At 39.4% G+C, this 26,141-nt stretch overlaps 1 protein-coding gene across 1 annotated transcript; it reads left to right on the top strand.

The window, feature by feature from the left end:
- Positions 1-632: 632 nt before the first annotated feature.
- On the top strand, positions 633-2,532 carry LOC114504782 (spindlin-2). The gene is made up of 2 exons (XM_028522647.2): positions 633-949; positions 1,584-2,532. The coding sequence occupies exon 2, from the start codon at positions 1,586-1,588 to the stop codon at positions 2,360-2,362; it is 777 nt and encodes a 258-aa protein (XP_028378448.1). The 5' UTR covers positions 633-949; positions 1,584-1,585; the 3' UTR covers positions 2,363-2,532.
- Positions 2,533-26,141: the final 23,609 nt, after the last annotated feature.

Below are 26,141 nucleotides of genomic sequence, written 5' to 3'. Positions count from 1 at the left end.
ATGCAAAACTAGATATGGTTTCCTATAAATTACAATTATATTTGAGAATAATTCTCTAAGTTAAGCTTTATTTCTCCAAAATTAGGTCTCCAAGTTTAAGAGGGGACTACCCTTGCTCTCAAGAAACTCTTATTTTGTATGTGTGTGCATCTGAATGTATATACAGAGAATTATGTCTCTATGTTGTGACTGGGTAGAAGTGTATACTTGGAATTATCTGTTTATGAATATGAATATCTGCCAATATATGTAGAAAATGTACTTATGATGCACATATATTGTTTGTGAATAAATATAAAGGATTACTTTATCCATATATATTTTGAGTAAGGTAAGGTATTTCTGTGAAAATATGTGTGTATGCAAATATGTGAGGAATGTGTTGAAAATGGAAAACTACTCTACTAGGGAACTGAGGGGTGGAGCTAGAGAGCCTGAGAGGATGGAAGTGTGGAGGGATGAACAGAAGGAAAAAGGACCACCAACAGGTCAGACAGGTGTGAATTCTGGATCAGGGAGGAGAAGCCTAGCCTTTTTTCCTAGGTAAAGAAGGCTGCTTGTGCAGTGTATAGCTCAGAAAGGAGGCCGCTTTGCTGACAAAAAAGTAACAGCTTAGTCTTACGCGGAAAGAGGGAGGAGACTGCTGCAGCAGTAGCGGCTGGTGGGATCCCGATGTGGCAGAGGGGTGTCTGCCACGGACAAGGAGGCAGAGGGCCCGCAAGCACAGTGCTGGAGACACAGCCACCATCCTCTTGGCGTGCCCAGCAGCCTCCTAGACACGCTCCTCGTCTACGGATTCTCTCCAAGCAGCTTCAGCAAGCTCCCAGCTCGGCGCCTGCTGATCGTCTTTCCTCACAGGCTCACAGCGCACGCAGGAGCGAAGTGTCTGATTTGGGCACGTGAGGCCCGCGATCCCGAGCGGTGGACGCCAGGCAAGCCAAGGCCATTGGTGGGTACCAGGATGGAGAAGGGAGATGAGGTGGACTCTTGCAGGAGATAGGGGTGGACACCGAGTCCGAGTGAGGCTGGGGTGGGAAAGTGCGATGGGCTATAGGAAAAGGGGTGGCTTTAAGGAGACAGGCAAGAAATTGAAGAGAGGGCGCTGGGTGCCAAGAAAGCAAGTGGCGGTTGTCAGGGGGTGTATGGGCGACAGGCTGGGGCATTCGGGGGCTGGGGGATAGTGACTGCCTGCGGGTCAAAGCTGGGGAGGGATAGGCGCTTTGCAGGCAATTTAGAGAGTGGGCACCAGTGGCGGGCAGTGGAGGGAGCAGGGTCTGAACAAGGAGGTAGCCTATCCCCCCCACCCCCGCCCCTTTGGAGTTCCTAACCCCAGCCAGCACCGCTGCCTGCTGCTGCCCTTCCCTGCAGCCTAAAAGAACCTGAGGGGACGAGGGTTGGGGGGCAGGGGGAGAGCACTTGCTGGCACACCACCGGGATCTCCAGCATCAGTTCCAGGCTCACAGGGAAGATTTAGTTGCCAGCACAGGGTGCACAGAGACATCGCTATGGGGAAAACTTCGCCTTACGGCATAACGAATGCCTTCTTACCTTCTCTCCTCTTATCTTCTCTCCTCCCGCTGTAGGCATGAAGACCTCCAATGCACAGGAAGCCCAAGGGCAACAAACCAGGGCACCAGCGGGACGGGCCACTGGGTCTGCAATCATGACGAAGAAGAAAACCTTCCAAAAGAAGCAGAGGGGCAGACCTTCATCCCAGCCCCGCAGGAACCTCGTGGGCTGTAGAATTTCACATGGATGGAAGGAAGGCAATGAGCCCATCACCCAGTGGAAAGGAACCGTTCTGGATCAGGTGCCTATAAATCCTTCTCTTTATCTGGTGAAATATGACGGAATTGACTGTGTCTATGGACTGGAACTTCACAGAGATGAAAGAGTTTTGTCTCTTAAAATTCTTTCTGACAGGGTGGCATCGTCTCAAGTCAGTGATGCAAACCTTGCAAATACCATAATTGGTAAAGCTGTGGAACATATGTTTGAGGGCGAGCATGGTTCTAAGGATGAATGGAGAGGCATGGTCCTAGCCCAAGCACCAATCATGAAAGCCTGGTTTTATATCACCTATGAGAAAGACCCTGTCTTGTACATGTACCAGCTTCTAGATGATTACAAAGAAGGAGACCTCCGTATCATGCCAGAGTCCAGTGAATCTCCTCCAGCAGAGAGGGAACCAGGAGGAGTTGTAGATGGCCTGATAGGTAAACATGTGGAATATACCAAAGAAGATGGCTCCAAACGGATCGGCATGGTCATTCACCAAGTGGAAGCCAAACCCTCTGTGTATTTCATCAAGTTTGATGATGACTTCCATATCTATGTCTATGATTTGGTGAAAAAGTCCTAACTGTTAGGGTACAATTGACCACATTTGTGAGGACAAATGTATACTTTGTAGACATGCAAAATGATGTCGCTTTTCAGTGTATTGGGAGTTTAAGAGTCCCCATTAATTCAGCATCTTTGCCAGCATAACTGTTGTTTTGTTCTGAAAAATACAAATGTATGTGGACATGACATGCTGTGTGTAAGCACTTTCTCATGTTGAACAGAGTGGGTGTGTTTGGTGGATGGGGTATGAAAGGAAGGGACAGCTGTAAATTCAGGCTGTGAACAAAGTTCAGCTAGTATCATAATCAGTCATCTAAAAATGGAATAGGGCTTAGCCGGCCTGGTCTTGGGAGGAGGGAGGAGAAGGAACTAGAGATGGGCTGTGGGGGGAGGGGAAAGAGGAGGTGACTGCTCAGGAAGAGGTGGGGAGGGGCCAGAAATGGGAGTCTCCTGGGTGAGGAATGTCTTAGGAGGGGGAGGCACCCAACTGGAAGGAGGTAAAGAACAAAGGAGGGAGAGGGAGATCTTGGGGTTTAGAGGACAACACAGAATACATTGAGTGGGGTGGGGGGTGCACAGAGAAGCTCAGGAGTCCAGAGCAAGGGGGAGAAAGACGATGCTGTCAGGGATTTGGGGAGAGGCTAAAGGATACTCAAAGAGAGGGTCTATGCCTTTGTGAGGGGCCAAAGCAGCAGGGACACTGAGGAGGGAGGAATTCTAAGAAGAAAGACTGACCCAGGGAGTGAGAATGCAGAAAAAGAGGTGTTGGGCAGGGGGGCCCATGAGAGATGGGAATGTGCAGGGAAAAGTTGGACTTCTGACAGTATCCACAATGCTGTCCCTGCCTCTGTGCACAAAAGATGTGGCAAATGTCAAAGAAACCAGATGGATTGACAGGGATGACTCAAGTGTTAAGCAGCAGCCAAGTTTATACCTAAAACTTTTATTTCAGGGAACTCATGCCACAGTGCAAAGCAGAACCCCCAACCCTCAGCCTAAACACATGTTATGACAGTGTATACTTAAGCTGAGGGTGGCTGTGGGTGGCCTCACAGTTCCCAGAGGACCCAGGTGCAGTAAATCTTGGACCTGAAGATCTTGGTTCCTGTCCCTACACTGTATAAACAATTCCTGCGAACCTTGTTGAACTCAGGTATAGCAGTCCCTTCACTGTTCTTCCTCCCGCTGGACTGTAGCCTGCCTTCCTATGGAGGAGGGGCATCAGAGGATGGAGGCTGCTGCTTCTCTCCAGGGAATGCGCCATGAAAGTCCATGCTGGTTTTAGTAGTTGCCTGAAACCACAGGTGGCTCCACCCAGTGCTTCACCTAATTGAGGTCTGCTGCCCCCAGAAGCACCTTTTGTTGGCTCTAGTCAACAAATCAGGTAGCTACTAACCCTTCACAGGGACCGCCTGGCCAGTTTTGCCCCTCCCCCAAGCACCTGGGGAGCATCGATGGCAGTGTGTGCAGCTCTGATTGCAGGTGAAATAGATGGCATGGGGCAGTCAGGCTGGGATTTGTGGCTTGGTGTAAGGAATTCCTTCGACTCTGTATTGCCACACACAGGTGTGGTGGTTGGTGGCAGGAGGGCACATTAACCCTAATACAGTCCCTCAGAGATATGGTGTCCTGGTACATGGATCTATGTTCCCCTCTTCCTGTCCTCTTGGCCTTTCCTTAGTCATGCCACATACATTTTCCTCAAAACCCTCTCTGTAGTTCACCCACCCCACACTTCACCAAAATATACCCTTGCCCTCAAAGGAAGAGTTCTCGTGACTACCCTTTGCCCAAGTTCCCCACACTTCATGAATAGCAGGGGAAGGTGCAAGCAAGGAGCTCCATGAGTTGAAAGGGGCAGTAATACCTGTTCATTCTCCACCCAACATGACCCGAAGCTCTTTGCTTCAAGAATGACACAAGACAAGCCCACCTCACCATAGCAGGGATTAATTTTCTTCCAAACTTCACACAATTGAGTCTGACAAACACCTGTAGGCCACCCATGAGCGAACTCCAGTCAGCTGCCATGTTTTGTTTGATCTTGGTGTTTTGTTTTCTACTAACATAGTTTTCTATGTTTATATAGCTACTTACGTATTTGGGAGATTTCTTCTTTCTGGCTCACCTATTTAAAAAACTATAAACTGAGGATTAGGGCCCACATTCCAACAAGGATACAAGCAGCTGGGTCTGAGGAAGGGCTCAGCCCATTATACACTCAGCATGCTCTCTCAAGTTGGCCAAGCCCTCAGCTGGCCTGTCTCACTCAAATAAAATGTCCACTTGTCCCCTGGAGGCAACTGTGTTTCTAGCTTTGGGGCAAGACACAGAGAAAACTGTCTAGCTCCCCTTTTGGCTCACTTTGCCCCCAATTTTCTATTTGTTTGATTTATCTGCATCCCACCATTAGTCCCTACATGCAGGCTCTCTGCCAGGCAGTCTTCTAGGCACGGGTACTTACGATATGGCAATGCAGAAAAGAGACAAATAAAACAACCCTACCCTCATGGAACTTTCATTTTAGTGTGTCAGACAGTAGCCAAAACACACTAACTAAACATAAAGTATTTTCACAGTTATCGGTGTTAAGAAGGAAAGAAAAAGAAAGCAAGGAATGCGGGGTGTAAATGCGAGGCAGGAGTCTGAAATTGGATAGACAGGAAGGCCAGGGGAGAGCCTTACTGAGAACAAGACTTTTGAGTAAAGACGTAAATGCAGTGAGAGAACTGGCCCTGTGCCTGTCCGGGGAAGGAGCATTTCAGGTAGAGCAACAGCAAGTGCTGAGCCCCCAGGGCACTTGTGTCCTGGCATGTTCAAGGAGGACTGAGGATACCAGCATGGCTGAAGCTGAGTACAAGGTAGGGAAGATCAGGAAGTGAGTTTAGGCAGAAACATATAGCTTCTAAGCCAGGGAAGTACCAGAGTTTTGCTTTTACACTGAGTGTATTTGGGAGCCACTTGATTCTTTTTAGTGAGGTGTGATGTGATTTGCCTCATATTTTGACAGGATCACTCTGGACACTCTGGAGAGTAGTGTATGTGAGGCACAAGGATTGAAAAAGGGAGATCAATGTGGGACTATTCAGTATTCCAGGAGACAGTTAACAGTCATTTAAACTAGTCTGGTGATAGTGGGTATAATAAGAAATGTTTAAATTGTGGCTATATTTTGAAGCATAGCTGCATAATTTGATCCTAGACTAGATATCTGGTGGAAGAGAAATACAGTAGGTGTCAATGACAATAGTACATGTTCTAATATCCTTGAACCACACAAACTTCCAAGGGTAAAAGTAGCTGAAGGATTTGGGCTCTTACTGCTTTTGTTTTTGTGTACACTGCCTATGAAGGAAAAACCAGAGCATGAGAAACTAATGAAAAAGCTGTAAATTATTACAGTGAGGTTCACCCCTTGGAATATTTCCTAACTTTCTATTCAAACCAGGTGAGAATTAAAATGTACTGTAACCATAAATTGGGAGCCGGTTCCCCAAACAATGTCTTTCATGGTCTTAAACAATATAGAATTTAAAAGAATTGGTTGGTCACAGATCAAGAAAGCAAGGCCAGGGAAGGAAGGTAATTTGTGGCATTATGAAAGGAAAAATGTTTGACTTGGAGGCCAGAGTTCTCTGGGCTCTGCCACCTGGTGCTCCTAAGCCTCTCCATGGTATAGAGCATTAAAGAACAGATTCTTAATTTTTAGTGTCTGATATGTCACTGAGTAATCTGTGCCTCCACTGAGTGTCCCTAGAACCCACTTCAGAGATGTTTCATGAATGGACCACAGCCCAGTCCTGTCTGCCATTCTTGTGTCTACACTTTTCTCTTCAAGCCTCAATATAAGGGTTTGCCCGTGTCTGCTACTTAAGGTGTGGAGCCAGCCCTCCTTTTTCTTCTCTATAAATATGATGGTCTGGACTCTGAGGGTAACCTTTAAATTTAAGGCTATAATCTCCCCAGCTCAAAAATGCAATAATCCTTCTCCCCCAACAATTTAATATATTTTTAAAGTATTCTTTTTTTAAAAGATTTTATTTATTTATTTTTAGAGAGGGGAGGGAGGGAGATAGAGAGAGAGAAACATCAATGTGCGGTTGCTGGGGGTCATGGCCTGCAACCCAGGCATGTACCCTGACTGGGAATCGAACCTGCAATACTTTGGTTCGCAGCCCACACTCAATACACTGAGCTACACCAGCCAGAGCTAAATTTAATATTTTTAAATCAAGAGGTATTTTACAATCAATGTCAAAAGAAACTTTTGTGGCACCTCTTTTGCCCCATCTGCTGACTTGTTATTTTTTTTTTAAAATTGTGACTTGTTATTAAATAGATTGTATCTTTGAATTGAAGAAACCACTGAGCCCCTCAGGGCATGGGAGAGAGGACAAAAGTAAGGCAGGTGGGATTCTGGCTGGGATATCCAGCTGACTTGGATCCACCACCCTGTTGCTGGTGAGATAAGTTCCTGACTGTTCACCCAAGTCCTACGCCCAGGCCAAAACCTTATGTATGAAAAGGGCTTCATATGAAATGCACCAAAACGTACACTTAAGATCTAAGCAATGGCAACCCCACTCCTAGGCATATACTCAAGAGGATTGAAAACATGTTCATATCACAGCTTGTTCGCAAATGTTCACAGTAGCATTGTTCATAACAGCAAAAAAGTAAAAACAACCCAGGTGTCCTTTGACTGAGGTATGGAACAGAGGGTGGTATGTCCATACAATGGAATACCGTTTGGCCACAGAAAAGGGGGAATTCTGATGCATGCTGCAGCATGGATGGACCTTGAAAACTAAGGTCTAAGGGAAGTGAAAGTCAGCGACAAAAGATGACATATTTTATGATTTTGTTTATACAAAATATCCACAGTTAGACAAATCCATAGAGACAAAAAGTAAATTAGTGGTTGCAGGGGTGGGGGGCTGAGATAATGGGAGTAACTGCTAATGAGTATTTATTTACTTTTAGAGAGGGAAGGGAAGGAGAAAGAGAGAGAGAGAGAAACACCAATGTGTGGTTGCTGGGGGCCGTGGCCTGCAACCCAGGCATGTGCCCTGACTGGGAATCGAACCTGTGATGCTTTGGTTCGCAGCCCGTGCTCAATCCACTGAGCTAGGTCAGCCAGGACTCAGACCTCCTTTTAAATGTATAGCTGAGCTTTAAAGATTGTGACTAATGTCTCCAGAGAATAACAATAAATAAAACTGAACATAAAAGCAGTAAGCACATGCCCTGATGCTTTGATAGTACGGAGGGAGAAGAGTGTTGTCTCAAAAACTAAAAGATTTGGAAAAGAAAATAAGGCCTTAAGTATGATTACACTAGGAATTAAGGTCTGTTTGACTTTCTTTCAATTCTCTGTGTAATAGTATAAGTAATCTTTTAAAAATATAAATGAGATTATATCACTCTCTTACTTAAAACTCCCCAAAGCTTTTCCAGTACAGTTGATATACCATCCAACTGTACTGGATATACCAGTACAGAAGAGTGGATATACCATCCAATCTTCTTGCTTTACTCTGCAAATCCTAGATCATGTACTCTCAACTAGGATGATATTGTCAACAAGGGGGAGAAAATTGATCCTTGTGTAGAAGACAAAAAAATCTTAGCTATTACAATGGTTTGTGGCCCTCAAAAGCTCAACTATATCTGACAAAATCTTATTCTTTAGAATTTAATTATTCTCTTTACATTTTCATGGATATCACAAGAATAACACTGACACTGAGTTCATGGAAGATAAACAAATGCATGCAAGATCAATGCTACAAAAACATTGTAAATAGATGGCTGTGACTGGAGAACTATCAATGTATTGCTCATTCCTGAAGTTACATCATGAGAAGTGGCCTGTGTGTGCCTATTGGCTGGCATTGACTGCCTTTATATTTTGTCTCCAAGGCCCTTGTGTGTGACTTGGGCTTTGAGAATGAAATAAAAATGGTATATATTTAATTATTCAACCCATTAATTATTATAAATATTTTTTCATATTTTTTTATTTTATTGTATTTTTCCATTACCATTTACCACCCCTATACCCACTGCCACCTCCATCCCCCACCCCTGCAATTACCACACTGTTGTGCATGTCAGTGAGTTCTCTTTCTTTTTTGTTCAGTCCCTTTACCCCTCCAACCCCTTATCCAGAGTTATCAGCATGGTATCTATGAGTTTGTGTTTATTTTGCTTGTTAATTTAGTTTGTTCATTAGATTGCCTTTATGAGTGAAATCATGTGATATTTGCCTTTCCCTGGCTGGCTTATTTCATTTAGCATAATGTTCTCCAGGTCTATCCATGCTGTGGGAAAGGTAAAATTATCTTCCATTTTACAGATCACTAGTATTCCATTGGGTGAATGTACCACGGCTGTTTTATCAACTCATTTACTGGTAGTCACTTGGGCTGCTTCCAGATCTTGACAATTGTAAATAATGCTGCAATGAACATAGGGGTGCATATACTCTTTCAAATCAGTGTTTTGGGTTTCTTTAAATAAACTTAAAATAAATTCCAAGAAGTGGAGTCACTGGGTCATAAGGCAGTTCCATTTTTAATATTTTGAGGTAACACCAAACTGCTTCTCACAGTGGCTTCACCAATCAGCATTACCACCAACAGTGCATAAGAGTACCCCTTTCTCCACATCCTCTCCAACACTTGTTGTTTGTTGATTTGTTGATGGTAGCCATTCTAAATGGTGTGAGATGATATCTCATTGTGGTTTCAATTTGCATTTATCTGATGATTAGTGATGTTGACCATCTCTCTATATATCTATCAGGCATCTGTATGTCCTCTTTGGAGAAGTGTCTATTCAAGTCCTTTGCCTATTTTTTTAGCTTTTTAAAAAAGATTTTATTTTTAGAGAGAGGAAGGGAGGGAGAAAGAGAGGGAGAAAAACATCAATGTGTGGTTGCATCTCCAGCTCCCTCTACTGGGGACCTGGCCTGCAACACAGGCATGTGCCCTGACCGGGAATCGAGCAGGTGACCCTTTGGTTCACAGGCTGGCCCTCAATCCACTGAGCCACACCAGCCAGGGCCCTTTGCCAGTTTTTTAAATTGGATTGTTTGGAGGTTTTTTGGTGTTGAGTTTAAAACTTCTTTATAAATTTTAGATATTAACCACTTATCTAATGTATCAGTGAATATGTTCTCCCATTCAGTGGGTTGTCTTTTCATTTTGTTGATGATTTCCTTTGCTGTGAAAAAAAATTTAGTTTGATGTAGCCCCATTTGTTTTTCTTTTGTTTCCTTCACTCAGGGAGACACATCAGTTTAACAATAACCCAAAACTTTCGGACCAACTTCAAGGAGATATATCATAAAAAATGTTGCTACTAGAAATGTCTGATATTTTACTGCTTGTTTACTTGTAGGATTTATATGGTTTCAAATCGAAAATTTAAGTCTTTAATCAATTTTGAGTTTATTCTTGTGTGTGGCATAAGGAGTTGGTCTAGTTTCTTTTTGCATATATATGTCATTTTTTCCCATCATGATTTATTGAATAAACTGTCTTTAGCCCATTGTACGTTCGCTGAGCATTTTTATCATAAATGGGTACTGGATTTTATCAATTTTTTTGCATTTATTGATTTGATCTTGTGGTTTTTATCCTTCATTTTGTTTATGTGGTGTATAACAATTATTGATTTGTGAACATTTGTACCAACCTTGCATTCCTGGAACAAATCCCACTTGATTGTGGTGTATGATCTTTTGGTGTACTGCTGTAATCGGTTTAATATTTTCTTGAGGATTTTAGCATCTATGTTTGTCAGGGATATTGGCCTATAATTTTCTTTCATTTCAGTATCTTTATCTGGTTTTTGAATTAGGATAATGCCGGTCTCATAAAATGAGCTTGGGAGTCATCCCTCCTAAGATAGATCTTCTCTCCTCTTAAATATTTGGAATAGCTTGAGAAGGATAAGTGTTAGTTCTTTGAATGTTTGGTAAAAATTCACCTGTGAACACATCCATTACAAGTTTAAGGTTTTTTTTAAATTACTGCTTATATTTCACTAGTTGTACTCTGTTTCTGTTTTTTCTTGACTCAGTTTTGGGGGATAGTTTTTTAAGAATTTATCCATTTCTTTCAGATTGTCTAATTTGTTGGCATATAGTTGTTCATAATATTTTCTGATAATTTTTTTGTATTTCTTTGGTGTCTGTTGTTTTTTCTCCTCTTTCTGGTTTTATTTATGTGAGTCCTATCTCTCTTTTTATTGATGACTGTGGTTAAAGGTTTGTGAATCTTGTTTATTTTTTCAAAGAACAAACTCTTGAAATATTTACCTGGCAGGGGAGATACCATGATCACAAAGAACCAACTCTTGGATTTATTGATCTTTTGTATTTTTTAGACTCTATTTTATTTACTTCTGCTCTGATCTTTATCATTTCCATTCTTCTACTTACTTTGGGTTTTGCTTGTTGTTCATTTTTCAAGTTCTTTTAAGTGCAAAGTTAGATTGTGTATTTCAGCTTTTCCTTGTGTCTTGGTTATGCCAGTAAAACTATGAACTTCCCTCTTAGGATTGCTTTTCTTGTGTCCCACAGATTTTGGGTTGTTGTGGTCTCATTTTTACTTGTTTCAAGGTATCTTGTGATTTCTTCCTTGATCATATTGTTAACCTGTTCATTGTTCAATAACATGTTATTTAGCTTCCATGTCTTTGTGTGATTTTCAGTGTTCTTGCAACTGATTTCTAATGTAATAGCATGGTAGTCATAGAAGATGCTTGATATAATTTCAATTTTCTTAAATTTATTGAGATTATTTTTGTGTCCTAACATGTGGTCTATTCTAGAAAACATTCCATATGCACTTGAAAAGTATGTATATTCTGCTGCTTTGGGGTGAAATGCTCTGAAGATATTGATTAAATGCACTTGATTTAGTGTGTCATTTAAGACCACTGTTTCCTTGTTGATTTTCTGTCTGAAAGATCTATCCATTGAAGTCAATGGAGTGTTAAAATTCCCTACTATGACTGTATTTCTGTCAATTTCTCCTTTTATGTTCATCAGGATTTGCTTTACATATTTAAGTGCTCCTACATTTGGTATATAATTGTTTGCTAGAGTTATATCCTTTTGCCAGATTATTTCCTTTATCACTATGTAGTGTCCTTCTTTGTGTTTTGGTTTTAAAGTCAATTTTGTCAAATATAAGTATTACTACCCCAGCTTTTTTTCCATTTGCATGAAATATCTTTTTTTATCCTTTTACTTTTAGTCTGTGTCTGTCTTTTGTTCTGAGGTGGGTTTCTTTTCAATAAAGATTTTATTTATTTCTTTTTAGAGACAGTGGAAGGGAGGGAGAAAGAGAAGTAAAGAAACATCAATGCATGAGAGAAACATTAATCAGTTACCTCTCACATGGCCCCAGCTGGGGACCTGGCCCACAACCTAAGCATGCACTCTGACTGCGAATCAAACCAGTGACCTCTGAGTTCACAGGACAATGCTCAGTCCACTAAACCACACCAGCCAAGACTGAGGTAGGTTTCTTGAAGACAGCATATATATAGTTTATATTTTCTTATCCATGCAGCTATCCTATGCTTTTTGAGTGGAACATTTAAGCCATTTACATTTAAAGTCATTATTGATAGGTATGTATTTATTGCCATTTTATTTTTTTACTATGATCATCTCTTTTTCCTTTTTCTTTTTATTCTTCTCAAAGCAAGTCCTTTAACATTTTGTTCTAATATTTCTAACAAAGGTGTTTATTAGAACAAATAAGTGGTAACAAACACCTTTAGCTTTTCCTTGTTTAGGATGCTTTTTATTTCCTCTTCAATTTTAAATGATAGCCTTGCTGCATAAAGTAACCTTGGTTGTGAGTCATTGCTTTGAATATTTTTTTTCTTGTTTAGCTACATATTTATGATGTTCTCCAAATGCGTCTTTGCTTTGAATATTTCATCCCAATCCCTTCTGGCCTGATATGCCTGTTGAGAAATCAGATGACAGTCTTATGGGAGCTACCTTGTGAGTAACTAACTGCTTTTCTCTTGTAGCTTTTAAGATTCTCTCCATGTCTTTAAGCTTTGCCATTTTAATTATGATATGTTTTGGTGTGGGCCTCTTTGGGTCCATCTTGTTTGGGACTCTTTGTGTTTCCTGGATTGTGTGTCTTTTTCCTTCACTATGATAGGGAAGTTTCTGTTCATTATTTATTCAGATAGGTTCTTGATCCCTTGCACTCTCTCATCTCCTTTTGGTACCTCTATGATGTAGATGTTCTTATGCCATGTTGTCTCAAAGGTCCCTTAGACTATCCTCAATTTTCAAAATTCTTTTTTCTTGTTCCTTTTCTGATTGGGTGTTTTTTCCTGCCTGGTCTTCAAAATAGCTGATTCAATTTTTTCTTTTCTTTTCTTTTTTAAAAATTTATTTTAATCGTTTTTCAAGTACAATTTTCCATCCTTTACTCCCATTCCAGCCCACCCACCCATACCTCCCCATCTCCCTCCCATTTCCACCCTCTCTAGTTTTTGTCCATGTGTCCTTTATATCTGTTCCTGTAAATCTTTCCCATTCTCCCCTGAAATTCCCTCCCTTCTCCCCCCTGGTCACTGTCAGCCCATCCTCTATTTCAGTGTCTTTGACTATATTTTGCTTATGTCTTTCTTTTGTTGTTTAGCTCCTGTTAAAGGTAAGATCATATGGTATTTGTCTTTCACTGCCTGGCTTATTTTGCTTCGCATAATGCTTTCCAGCTCCATCCATGCTGTTGCAAAGGGTAGGAGCTCCTTCTTTCTTTCTGCTGCACAGAATCCCACTGCATAAATGTACCATGGTTTTTTGATCCATTCGTTTACTCATGGGCACCTAGGTTGCTTCCAGCACTGAGCTATTGTAAATTGTGCTGCTATGAACATTGGGGTGCATAGGTTCTTTTGGATTGGTGTTTCAGGGTTCTTAGGATATAGTCCCAGGAGTGGAATTGCTGGGTCAAAAGGCACACCCATTTTTAGTTTCCTGAGGAAGTTCCATACTGTTTTCCATAGTGGTTGCACAAGTCTGCAATCCCAACAACAGTGTACTAGGGTCCCCTTTTCTCCACAACCTCTCCAACATTTGTTGTTTGTTGCTTTGTTTATGATGACCATTCTGACCTGTGTGAAGTGGTATCCCATTGTGGTTTTAATTTGCATCTCTCTGATAGCTAGTGATATTGAGCATCTTTTCATGTGTCTCTGGATCCTTTGTATGTCCTCCTTGGAGAAGTGTCTGTTCAAGTCATTTGCCTATTTTTAATTGGTTTGCTTGTCTTCTTAGAGTGGAGTCATGTGAGTTTTTTATATATTTTGGAGATTAAACCCTTGTCTGAGGTATCATTGGCAAATATGTTTTCCCATACAGTTGGTTCTCTTTATTTTAATACCATTTTCTTTAGCCATGCTGAAGCTTTTTATTTTGATGAGATCCCATTTGTTAATTCTTTCCTTTATGTCCCTTGCTCTAGGGGACATGTCAGTAAAACAGTTTCTGCATGAAATATCTGAGATTTTTCTGCCTATGCTCTCCTCTGGGACTTTAATGGTGTCGCGGTTTATATTTAAGTCTTTTATCCACCTTGAATTTATTTTTGTGTAAGGTGTAAGTTGGTGCTCGAGTTTCATTTTTTTTGCACGTGGCTGTCCAGTACTCCCACATCATTTGCTGAAGAGGCTATTTTTACTCCATTTTATGTTGCTGCCCCTTTTGTCCAATATTAATTGACCATAGAGATGTGGGTTTATTTCTGGGCTTTCCATTGTGTTCCATTGGTCCATGCGCCTGTTTTTATGCCAGTACCAGGCTGTTTTGATTACAGTGGCCTTGTAATATAGTTTAGTATCAGGTATTGTGATCAGTCCTACTTTACTCGTCTTTCTCAAAATTGCAGCAGCTATTCGAGGTCGTTTATGGTTCCATATACATTTTTGAAATGTTTGTTCTATGTCTGTGAAATATGCCATTGGTACTTTAATAGGTATTGCATTGAATCTATAAATTGCTTTGGGTAGTATGGGCATTTTGATTATGTTAATTCTTCCAATCCAGGAACACGGTATGTATTTCCATTTGTTTGTGTCTTCCATAATTTCTTTCTCCAGTGTTATGTAGTTTTCTGAATACAGGTCTTTTACCTCTTTGGTTAGGTTTATTCCAAGGTATTTTATCTTTCTTTTTGCTATATCAAATGGGATTTTTTTCTTGATTTCTGCTTCTGAAGTTTTATGGTTGGTGTAAAAAATGCCTTTGATTTCTAGATATTGACTTTGTGTCCCGCTGTTTTACCAAATTCATTTATTAGGTCAAGCGGGTTTTTGGCCGAGACTATAGCAGTTTCTACGTACACTATCATGTCATCTGCAAACAATGACAGTTTTGTTTCTTCCTTTCCAAATTGGATGCCTTTTATTTCTTTTTCTTGTCTGATCGCTGTGGCTAAAACTTCCAGTATTATATTGAATAGAAGTGGTGAAAGTAGACAGCCTTCTCTTATTCCTGATCTTAGTGCAAAAGATTTTAGTTTTTTCCCATTGAATATGATGTTGGCTGTAGGTCTCTCCTATATGTCCTTTATTATGTTGAGGAATGCTCCTTCTATTCCCACTAAGCTGAGTTGTTTTTTTTTTTATCATAAATGGGTGCTGTACCTTATCAAATGCTTTTTCTGCATCTATTGATATGATCATGTGATTTTTGTCTTTGCTTTTGTTTATGTGATGTATTACATTTACTGATTTGTGAATATTGTACCATCCTTGCATCCCTGGGATGAATCCGACTTTGTCATGGTGTATGATCTTTTTGATATGTTGCTGGATGCAGTTTGCCAATATTTTGTTGAGGATTTTATTGTCTATGTTCATCAGTGATATTGGCCTGAAGTTTTCTTTCTTTGTTGTGTCTTTATCTGGTTTTGGGATAAGGATGATGCCGACTTCATAAAAAGAGTTTGGGAGTCTTCCATCTTCTTGGATTTTTTGGAATAGTCTGTGAAGGATAGGGGTTAGCTCTTCCTTAAATGCTTTGTAGAGTTCTACTGTGAAACCATCTGGTCCAGGGCTTTTGTGTGTTGGGAGTTTTTTGATTACTGCTTCAATGTCATTTGCTATTATTGGTCTGTTCAGGCTGTCTGCTTCTTCTTCATTGAGTTTTGGAAGATTAGATTTTTCTAGGAATTTGTCCATTTCACCTAGGTTTTCAAATTTCTTGGCATACAGTTCTTCATAGTAATTTCTTGCAATCCTTTGTATTTTTGTGGTATCAGTTGTCATCTCTCCCCTTTCATTTCTGATTGTGTTTATTTGGGTCTTCTCTCTTTTTATCTTGATGAGTCTGCTTAAAGGCTTGTCAATTTTGTTTATCTTTTCAAAGAACCAGCTCCTGGATTCATTGATCCTCAGAATTGTGCTTTTAGTCTCTATGTCATTTAATTTTGCTATGATCTTGGTTATATCCTTCCTTTTACTTGCTCTGGGCTGTCTTTGTGGTTGTTCCTCAAGTTCTTGTAGATGTAGGGTTAGGTTGTTTCTTTGAAATGTTTCTATCTTTTTTACATAGGCTTGTATCACTATGAACTTCTCTCTCAGAACTGCCTTTACTATGTCCCATAAGTTTTGGATTGTTGTGAGTTCATTTTCATTTGTTTCCAGAAACTTTTTGATTTCTTCCCTAATTTCATTCTTGACCTTTTTATTATTTAATAGCATGCTATTTAGTCTCCATGATTTTGACTGTTTTGGGTTTTTTTGGGGGGGATTCGTTTCTAGTTTCAGTCTCTTGTCATCTGAGAAAATGCTTGGTATGATTTCAATTTTCTTGAATTTGTTGAGGCTTGTTTTGTGTCCTATCATGTGGTCTAGCTTTGAAAATGTTCCCTGTGCATTTGAAAAGAATGTGTATTTTGTTTGGAAGATCTATCCATTTTTAACAGTGGGGTGTTAAAATCCCCCATTATAATTGTGTCACTGTCAATATCTTTCTTGAAGTCCTCTAAGGTTTTCTTTATGTATTCGGGTGCTCCTATGTTGGGTGCATATATATTTACAATGTTTATGTCTTCTTGATGTATTCTTCCTTTGAGTATTATGAAGTGACCTTCTGGGTCTCTGTTTACGGCCTTTTTTTGGAAGTTTATTTTGTCTGATATGAGTATTGCTACCCTGGCTTTTTTTTTCCTGCCCGTTTGCTTGGAAAATTTGTTTCCAGCCCTTCACTTTCAGCCTGTGCAGGTCTTTTATCCTGAGGTGGGTCTCTTGTAGGCAGCATATGTGTGGGTCATGCTTTCTTATCAATTCAGCTATTCTATGTCTTTTGATTGGAGCATTTAATCCATTTATGTTTAAGGTTATTATTGATAAGTACTTATTCATTGCCATTTCCGTGCCTGTGTTGTGTGCGCGCTCTCTCTCTCTCTCTCTCTCTTTCCTTTCCTTTCCTTTCTTTTCCTTAAAGCAGTCCTTTTAGCATCTGTTGCAGAGCTGGTTTGGTGGAGGTGTATTCTTTTAGACTTAGACTTCTTTTGTCTGGGAAGCTCCTTATTTGGCCTTCTATCTTGATTTGAGAGCCTTGCTGGGTAAAGTAGCCTTGGTTGCAGGCCTCTGGTTCTCATTATTTGGAATATTTCTTGCCATTCTCTTCTGGCTTGGAGAGTTTCCATTGAGAAGTCAGCTGCTAGCCTTATTGGGGTTCCCTTGTATGTTACTTCCTGTTTCTTCCTTGTTGCTTTTAAGATTCTCTCTGTCTTGGAATTTTGCCATTTTAATTATGATGTGTCCTGAAGTGGGCCTCTTTGAGTTTCTCTTGACTGGGACTCTCTGTGTTTCCTGGGTGTGTGTGACTTCTTCTCTCATCAAATTAGGGAAGTTTTCCATCATTACTTTTTCAAATAGGTTTTCTATTCCTTGCTCTTCTTCTCCTTCTGGTAGCCCTATTATACAGATATTGTTATGTTTCATATTTTCCTGTATTTCTCTTAATCCCTCTTCATTCTTTCTGAGTCTCTTTTCCTTTTCTTGCTCTTTCTGGGTGTTTTTTTCTACTTTGTCCTCCAATTCGCTGATCCAATCTTCTGCTTCATTGATCCTGCTTTTGATTCCTTCCACTGTGTTCTTCAGTTCAGAAATTGTATTCTCCATTTCCTCTTGGCCCTTGTTGATAGTTTCTATTTCCTTTTTCATGTTGATATAGTTTTCAGTGAGTTCATTGTAATTTCCCTGTAATTTCTGGTAGCTCATTGTGAGCTCATTGAGTTTCCTGATAACCATTGCTTTGAACTCAATATCTGATAGTTGAGTTGCCTCTATTTCATTTAGCATTCTTTCTGAGGCTTCCTCCTTTCCCTTCATTTGGGGATTGTTTCTTTGTCTTCTCATTGTTTGTGAGACTCTTCTTGTTAGCCTCTGTTTCTTAAATTGATCTGCTCTGGTTCTCTGGGTTTATGTTGTGAACTTCTGTGGTAGAATACCTGTGAGATTCAGTGGTGCAATCTCCTTCAGGTATCCTGGTGTTCACAGATTCTCCCTTGGTCAAATATTTAATTATTTTCTTGTCTTACATTCTCTTTATTAGCACCTTTATTTTGAACCTCTCCAGCCACTGACACTGCTGCCATTGACACTGCCACCACCAGCAGCCTGATTCAATTTTCTGTTTCATCCAACCTACTGTTTATTCCCTCCAGTGTATTATTTATTTCAGATATTGTATTCTTTATTTCTGACTGATCCTTTTTTATGATTTCTATGTCTTTTTTCATTGCATCAAGCATTCTTATCATTGTTACTGTGAACTCTATAAACAGCTATTCTTCTGAAGAATTCTCTTGTGGTTTCATTTGGGGCCTGTTTCTTTGTCTCTGCATTTTGGCTTCCTCTTTTTGTTTGTTTCTGTGCATTAAGTAGATCTGCAAAAACTTTGGTTCAGACCTATGTCAAACTGTGCCTGTGACTGGCCCTGGGCAACCTGTTTGGAACTATTGGGGATGCACAGCTTGTGGTTTTGTCTAGTAGGCCCAGGTGCCTGTGGAAAGGACCAAGCTGCACACCAAGGTCAGATCTTACCAGCATTGTTTCCAGGGGTGGATCACCAAAAGTCTCAAAGAACCCAGAGATCTGTCTCCACTTTCAGGCTTTCCGTTAGAGTTAGTCACTGGAAGAGCCTCTGGATATACCCCTCAGCAGGGCTCAAGCTCCACAGGGTGGGGAAAGAGATTCCTGTAGGTAGAAACATTATTTCCACCAGGTTGATGCCACATGGAAGGAAGTGCTCTGCCCAAGAAAGATAGTTTTGGCAGTATGGAGCAGTGACTGAACACAGGGACCCTGGTGGCTGACCCTTTAGCTCTCTCTAGAACCACCAAATGCAGACTCTCCTTATATGGCTCTAGTTCACTCTGTCTTCCCACTGCCGTAACCTAGGGAAAGTGCCTCAAACAAAATTTTGTGCATTGGCCTTTTAAGAGGGTAGCTGTGTCTATAGCAATCTCTGCCTGACAGACAGGAACCTGCTGTTTTTCACAGCTGGATGTCATGTGGGCACCTTTCCTTGTTCTGGTGTTCTAGGCTGGGGAGCCCAGCTTAGGGTTTAGACTCCACACTTTTCTGGGAGAAATCCACATGAGATATTACAACTGAGATATTCCTCCAGAACTTCACCTGCTTCCCAGGGCAGCTTAGCCAGCCCTCTTGTGTCTCCACACTTCCTACCAGTGTTAATGTGGCATCTGTGAGTCCTTGGTTATAAGACTCCTCTTTAGCTAGTCTTCAGTTAATTATTCATGATGATTTTTCTATAATTTAGTTGTAATTTCACTTTGGTCCTAGGAGTAGGTTAGTGTAGCTTCTACTTAATCTGCTGCCATGTTGGATCTTAAAAATAGCTTTTTAAAAATCAATATTTTTAATGTTCCCTTCTCTGGAAAAATGTGTTTCAAATTATTTTTAAGATTTTTTTTATTTATTGTTAGAAGAGGAGAAGGGGAGGAGAAAGAGAGAGAAATAAACATCAATGTGTGGTTGTCTCCTGCATGCCCCTCACTGGGGACTTGGCTCACAACCCAGGCATGTGCCCTGACTGGGAATTAAACCAGTGACCCTTGGTTCTCAGGCCCGTGCTCAATCCACTGAACTACACCAGCCAGGTCAAATTATTTTAAAATATTTAATTATACTGATATGTACATTAAATGTTAATTTGCATGTAGAAATTATATACATTATAATTTATATAACTAAATAAATTCCACTAAAAGTCACTCAATGACTATATGGAACCATAAATGACCCTGAATAGCTGCTGCAATTGTGAGAAAGAAGAACAAAGTAGAATGGATCATAACACCTGATATCAAAGTGTATTACAAGTCCACTGTAATCAAAACAATCTCGTACTGGCATAAGAACAGACACATGGACCAATGGAACAGAATAGAGAGCCCAGAAATAAACTCAAGTCTCTACAGTCAATTAATATTTGTCAAAGGGAGTAGAAGCATAAAATGGGGCAAAAATAGCCTCTTCAACAAATGGTGTTGGGAGATCTGGACAGCTACATGCAAGAAAATGAAACTCAATCACCAACTTACACCATACACAAAAATACATTCAAGGCAGATAAAAGACTTAAATGTAAGTCATGACACCATAGAAGTCCTAGAGAAAAACATCAGCAGGAAAACCTCAGACATCCCATGCAGCAACATCTTCACTGATATATCCCCTAAAGCAAGGACATAAAGGAAAGAATAAACAAATGGGACCTCATCAAAAAAAGCTTCTGCATGGCCAAAGAAAACAGCATTAAAATGAAAAGAGAACCAACTATATGGGAAAACATATTTGCCAATGATACTTTGGACAAGGGTTTGAGCTTCAAAATATATAAAGAACACACACAACTCCACTCCAGGAAGACAAAAAACCCAATTAAAAATGGGCAAAAGACGTGAATAGATGCTTCTCCAAGGAAGACATACAGAGGGCCCAGGGACATATGAAATGATGCTCAGCATCACTAGTCATCAGAGACATGCAAATTAAAACCACAGTGAGATACCACTTCACATATGTGAAACTGGCCATCATAAACAAAGCAACAAAAAATTGTTGGAGAGGCTGTGGAGAAAAGGAAACCCTAGTGCACTGTTGGTGGGAATGCAGACTGGTGCAACCACTGTGGAAAACAATATGGAATTTCCTCAGAAAACTAAAAATGGAGCTGCCTTTTGACCTGGCAATTCCACTGCTGGGATTATATCCCAAGAATCCTGAAACACCAATCCAAAAGAACCTATGCACCCCAATGTTCATATTTGCAGCACAATTTACAATAGTGAAGTGCTGGAAGCAACCTAAGTGCCCATCAGTGAATAAATGGATCAAAAAACCATGGTACATTTATACAATGGAATATTATGCAGCAGAGAGAAAGAAGGGTCTCCTACCCTTTATGACAGTACAGATGGAACTGGAGAACATTATGCTAAGCGACATAAGCCAGGAGATGAGGGACAAATACCATATGCTCTCACCTTTAACTAGAACATAATCAACAAAAGAAAAAAGCAAGCAAAATATAACCAGAAATACTGAAATTAAGAACAATCTGACAGTAACCAGAGGGGAGGGGCAGGGGACAATGAGGAGAAGGGTTTTCATGAACTAGTATAAAGGACACATGGACAAAACCAAGGAAGAGGGTGGAAGAAAAGGAGGGAGGTGGGTTTGGCTGGGGTTGAGGGGGGAGTGGTTGGGGGAAAATGCAGACAACTATAATTGAACAACAATAAAATAATTATTAAAAATAAATCAAATTCAAAAAACAGTCAATGAATATGCTTAAGTTAAATGTTAATATTTTTCTAATTTTAAATTTAACTATTTTCTAATTTACTTATTCCTAATCCTATTAAAGTTTCCTATTTTATGTATATATTTTTATATATTAAGTATAGAAAAATACACATTTACTAACCAGACATTTTTCATTTTAGATTTTATTTCAAGTAATAGAAACCCTGACTCATGTTGCTTTAACCATAACTAAATTTCTTATCTTGTAAATTGGGGTCAAATGTAAGAATCCAGGAATGATAGGATCATTAGATAAATGAAATGATTAAAGAGCTCAGAGTACTCCCATTCCCTCTTCTGCTGTCTTCATTATGCTGGTTTCACCCTAAGGCTGGTTACAGAGATTCCAAGGATTATGTACAGACATAGCATTATCCTAAATAAGAAAAAGAAACATCATTTCCTGTTTCTCTTAAGAGTAAAGAATTTTTTTTTCAGAAGTACCCCAACTGACAGATTATGTTTAGTTGTCCAGGACTGTATCATATGCCAAATACTACATCAATCACTTATAGGAGGATAGTATTACCATGATTAGCTTAGAGTAACCTTTTAGAAGGGGATATAAATTGGAAGTCAGTGACCATGACTACCTATAGGTAAATGTGTCACTAGGACAACAGTTTCCCTCTTTTTCTTGGCTTTGCTCTGATATTTTCTCCACACCGCTTTCATCCTCAGTCTCCAGATAATGGTAAGGTGAAAAGAGCAGTTTGATTACATTTTCTTGAGTTCACTCATGTCTACCTTGTATCCAGAGTTTGTGCCTAATTGACTCTGTTTAGTTGAGTGCCTGATCCTAAAACAATCAATCTAACACTATGTCAGTGTGCTGCAAGGTTAGCCTTAGGTTGTTCACAAAAGGAGAATGGGAGACACGATTAAAGTGTGTTTAGATGCTAGGTTGCATTGCCAAATGATGTTACAATTCAACATATTGTGCTGCTCTATATGATCCCTTCTTGCCATATACACCCATTGAAAAATGTCTCTAGAAATAAAAGCACAATTCTAAGGATCAATAAATCCAGGAGCTAGTTCTTTGAAAAGATAAACAAAATTGACAAGCCTTTAAGCAGACTCATCAGAAAAAAAAAGAGAGGACCCAAATAAACACAACACAAATGAAAGAGGAAACATTACAATTGATACCACAAAAATACAAAGGACTGTAAGAAACTACTATAAAGAACTATATGCCAAGAAATTTAAAAACCTAGGTGAAATGGACAAATTTCTAGAAAAATCTAATCTTCCAAAACTCAATGAAGAAGAAGCAGACAGCCTGAACAGACCAATAATAGCAAATGACATTGAAGCAGTAATCAAAAAACTCCCAACACACAAAAGCCCTGGACCAGATGGTTTCACTGGAGAATTCTACAAAGCATTTAAGGAAGAGCTAACCCCTATCCTTCACAGACTATTCCAAAAAATCCAAGAAGATGGAAGACTCCCAAACTCTTTTTATGAAGTCAGCATCATCCTTATCCCAAAAGCAGATGAAGACATAAAAACCAGAAAATTGGCCTAATATCTTCAGGCCAATATCACTGATGAACATAGATGATAAAATCCTCAACAAAATATTGGCAAACTGCATCCAGCAACATGTTAAAAAGATCATACACCATAAAAAGGTGGGATTCATTCCAGGGATGTAAGGATGGTACAATATTTGCAGATCAATAAATGTACTATATCACATAAAAGCAAAGACAAAAATCACATGATCATATCAATAGATGCAGAAAAAGCATTTGATAAGGTACAGCACCCATTTATGATAAAAACACTCAGCAAAGTGGAAATAGAAGGAGCATTCCTCAACATAATAAAGGACATATAGGAGAGACCTACAGCCAACATCATATTCATTGGGAAAAAACTAAAACCTTTTCCACTAAGATCAGGAACAAGACAAGGTTGTTCACTTTCACCACTTCTATTCAATATAGTATTGGAAGTTTTAGCTACAGCAATCCGAGAAGAAAAAGAAATAAAAGGCATCCAAATCAGAAAGGAGGAAACAAAACTGTCATTGTTTGCAGATGACATGATAGTGTACATAGAAAATGCTATAGATTCCACCAAAAAACTGCTTGACCTAATAAATGAATTTGGTAAAACAGCAGGATACAAAGTCAATATCCAGAACTCAAAGGCATTTTTTACACCAACAATGAAACATCAGAAACAAAAATCAGGAAAAAATCCTATTTGATGTAGCAACAAGAAAAATAAAATACCTAGGAATAAATCTAACCAAGGAGATAAAAGACCTGTATGCAGAAAACTACACAACACTGAAGAAAGAAATCATGGAAGACACAAACAAATGGAAACATATACCTTGTTCATGGATCAGAAGAATTAAAATCATCAAAATGTCCATACTAGCCAAAGCAATTTATAGATTCAATGCAATACCTATTAAAGTACAAATGGCATACTTCTCAGATATAGAACAAACACTTCAAAAATTTATATGGAACCATAAATGACCCTGAATAGCTGCTGCAATTTTGAGAAAGTAGAACAAAGCAGGAGGGATCACAATACCTGGTTTCAAACTGTATTACAAGGCCATGGTAATCAAAACAGCCTGGTACTGGCATAAAAACAGGCACATGGACCAATGGAACACAATGGAGAGCCCTGAAATAAACCCAAGTCTCTATGGTCAATTAATATTCGACAAAGGGGGCAGAAGCATAAAATGGAGCAAAAATAGCCTCTTCACCAAATGGTGTTGAGAGAGCTGGACAGCTACATTCCAAAAAAAATGAAACTCAATCATCAACTTACACCATACACAAAAATAAATTCAAGGTGGATAAAAGATTTAAATATAAGTTGTAATGCCATAAAAGTTCTAGAGGAGAACATAGGCAGGAAACCTCAGTTACTCAATGCAGCAATATTTTCACTGATATGTTCCCTAGAGCGGGGGACATAATGGGAAGAATAAAGAAATGGGATCTCATCACAATAAAAAGCTTCTGCATGGCTAAAAATAAAAACAGCATTAAAATTAAAAGGGGACCAACTATATGGGAAAACATATTTGCCAATGACACCTGGGACAAGGGTTTGATCTCCAAAATATATAAAGAACTCACATGACTCCACTCTAAGAAGACAAGCAACTCAACTAAAAAATAGGCAAATGACTTGAACAGACACTTCTCCAAGGAGGACATACAGAGGGTCCAGAGACAGATGAAAAGATGCTCAATGTTGCTAGCCATCAGAGAGATGCAAATTAAAACCACAATGGGATACCACTTCACACAGGTCAGAATAGCCATCATAAACAAAGCAAAAAAAAGTGTTGGAGAGGGTACGGAGAAAAGGGAACCTTACTACACTGTTGTTGGGATTGCAGACTTGTGCAACCACTATGGAAAACAGTATGGAATTTCCTCAGAAAACTAAAATGGGACTTCTTTTTGACCTGGCAATTCCACTTCTAGGATTATATCCTAAGAACTCTGAAACACCAATCCAAAAGAACCTATGCACCCCAATGTTCATAGGAGCACAGTTTAAAATAGCAAAGTACTAGAAGCAACCTAAGTGCCCATCAGTAAATGAATAGACCAAAACCTATGTTACATTTACACGATGGAATTCTATGCAGCAGAAAGAAAGAAGGATCTCCAGCCTTTGCAACAGCATGGATGGAACTGGAGAACATTATGCTAAGTGAAATAAGCCAGGTGGTGAAAGACAAATACCATATGATCTCACCTTTAACAGGAACCTAATCAACAAAAGGAACAAGCAAGGAAAATACACCCAAAGACACTGAAATTGAGAACAGACTGACAGTGTCTGGAGGGGAGGGGAGAGGGGATAATGGGGGTAAGTGTGAAGGGTTTACAGGAACAATTATAAAGGACACATGGACAATAACAAGGTAGGGTGGAAACAGGGGAGGGAGGTGGGGAGGACTGGGGTGGTGAGGAGGGGTAGGGGGTAAAAGGAAGAAACTGTACTTGAACAACAGTTAAGTAAAATTTTAGAAAAAGAAAATTTGGGCAAATAAAATTAATGATTTTAAGAATAAAAATTAAAATGTCTCTACAAAGAAGTGTTTCATCAGTTGCTGATAAAATGTGAATCATTACCATCTATTTAGAAAATGGTCTTGCCAAAAAATGCTATTTTAAATTTTAAGTCAATAGATTAGTTTATTTTTAAATTCAAATGAATTGCAAAGAAAAAAAATGTGTACCCATTTGTCTTCTTTCTTTCAACATATTTGTGCAAGTTAACTTATTTGCATTGTGGCAGGTAGTTGGAATTTTCTCATTCCAACTCCTATACGATATTCCATTGTATGAATATACCAAAAAATACCAAGTGTACTGTTGATGATAATTTAGGTGGAGCTATTACAAATAGTTGAACACATATATTTTATAATAAAATATAGGGTTTTGGATTTTAGTGACAGGAGACTAAGTAATTCAAAACAATTTTGTCATTAAAGAAACAGTAAAAGCTGGGCAAAATAGTTAAAAATAAATCTGCTCAAAGGCATCTGAAAACCAAGATAGGAAATAATTACCCAGCCAAGGCATGAGAGAGAACAAAGAGATAAACAGTAAATTTGTAAGATGTGTTTTTTTCCTCCCCGTGGGCAACTTTATCTGTTCTGGAGGGAACTGGGGAAAGGCTTAGAAGCTCAGAAGAGCTTATGACTTCACATTGAAGCTAAGGATATAGAAATTGGAGTCTGGAGCCCTGATTAACTGCATTTACTTTTGGTTGTAATTCCATGGGTGATATCCCAGGAATAAGGGTTAACCAGAACTAAATAAATCCTCACATGAATTAAAGTGTATCTGCAAATTGCTTTCCACAAATAAATTGTATGAACTTTCATTTGCAGCAGC

The sequence above is a fragment of the Phyllostomus discolor genome, chromosome X, assembly GCF_004126475.2.
Source record: "Phyllostomus discolor isolate MPI-MPIP mPhyDis1 chromosome X, mPhyDis1.pri.v3, whole genome shotgun sequence".
NCBI classification, from domain to species: domain Eukaryota; kingdom Metazoa; phylum Chordata; class Mammalia; order Chiroptera; family Phyllostomidae; genus Phyllostomus; species Phyllostomus discolor.
The sequence above is the reverse complement of the archived record's forward strand: the minus strand, read 5'-3'. Positions and strand labels throughout refer to the sequence as shown.

Bases quoted from the DNA above. Each gene is read 5' to 3' on its own strand.
- LOC114504782 (XM_028522647.2), top strand. From the start codon at position 1,586: ATGAAGACCTCCAATGCACAGGAAGCCCAAGGGCAACAAACCAGGGCA.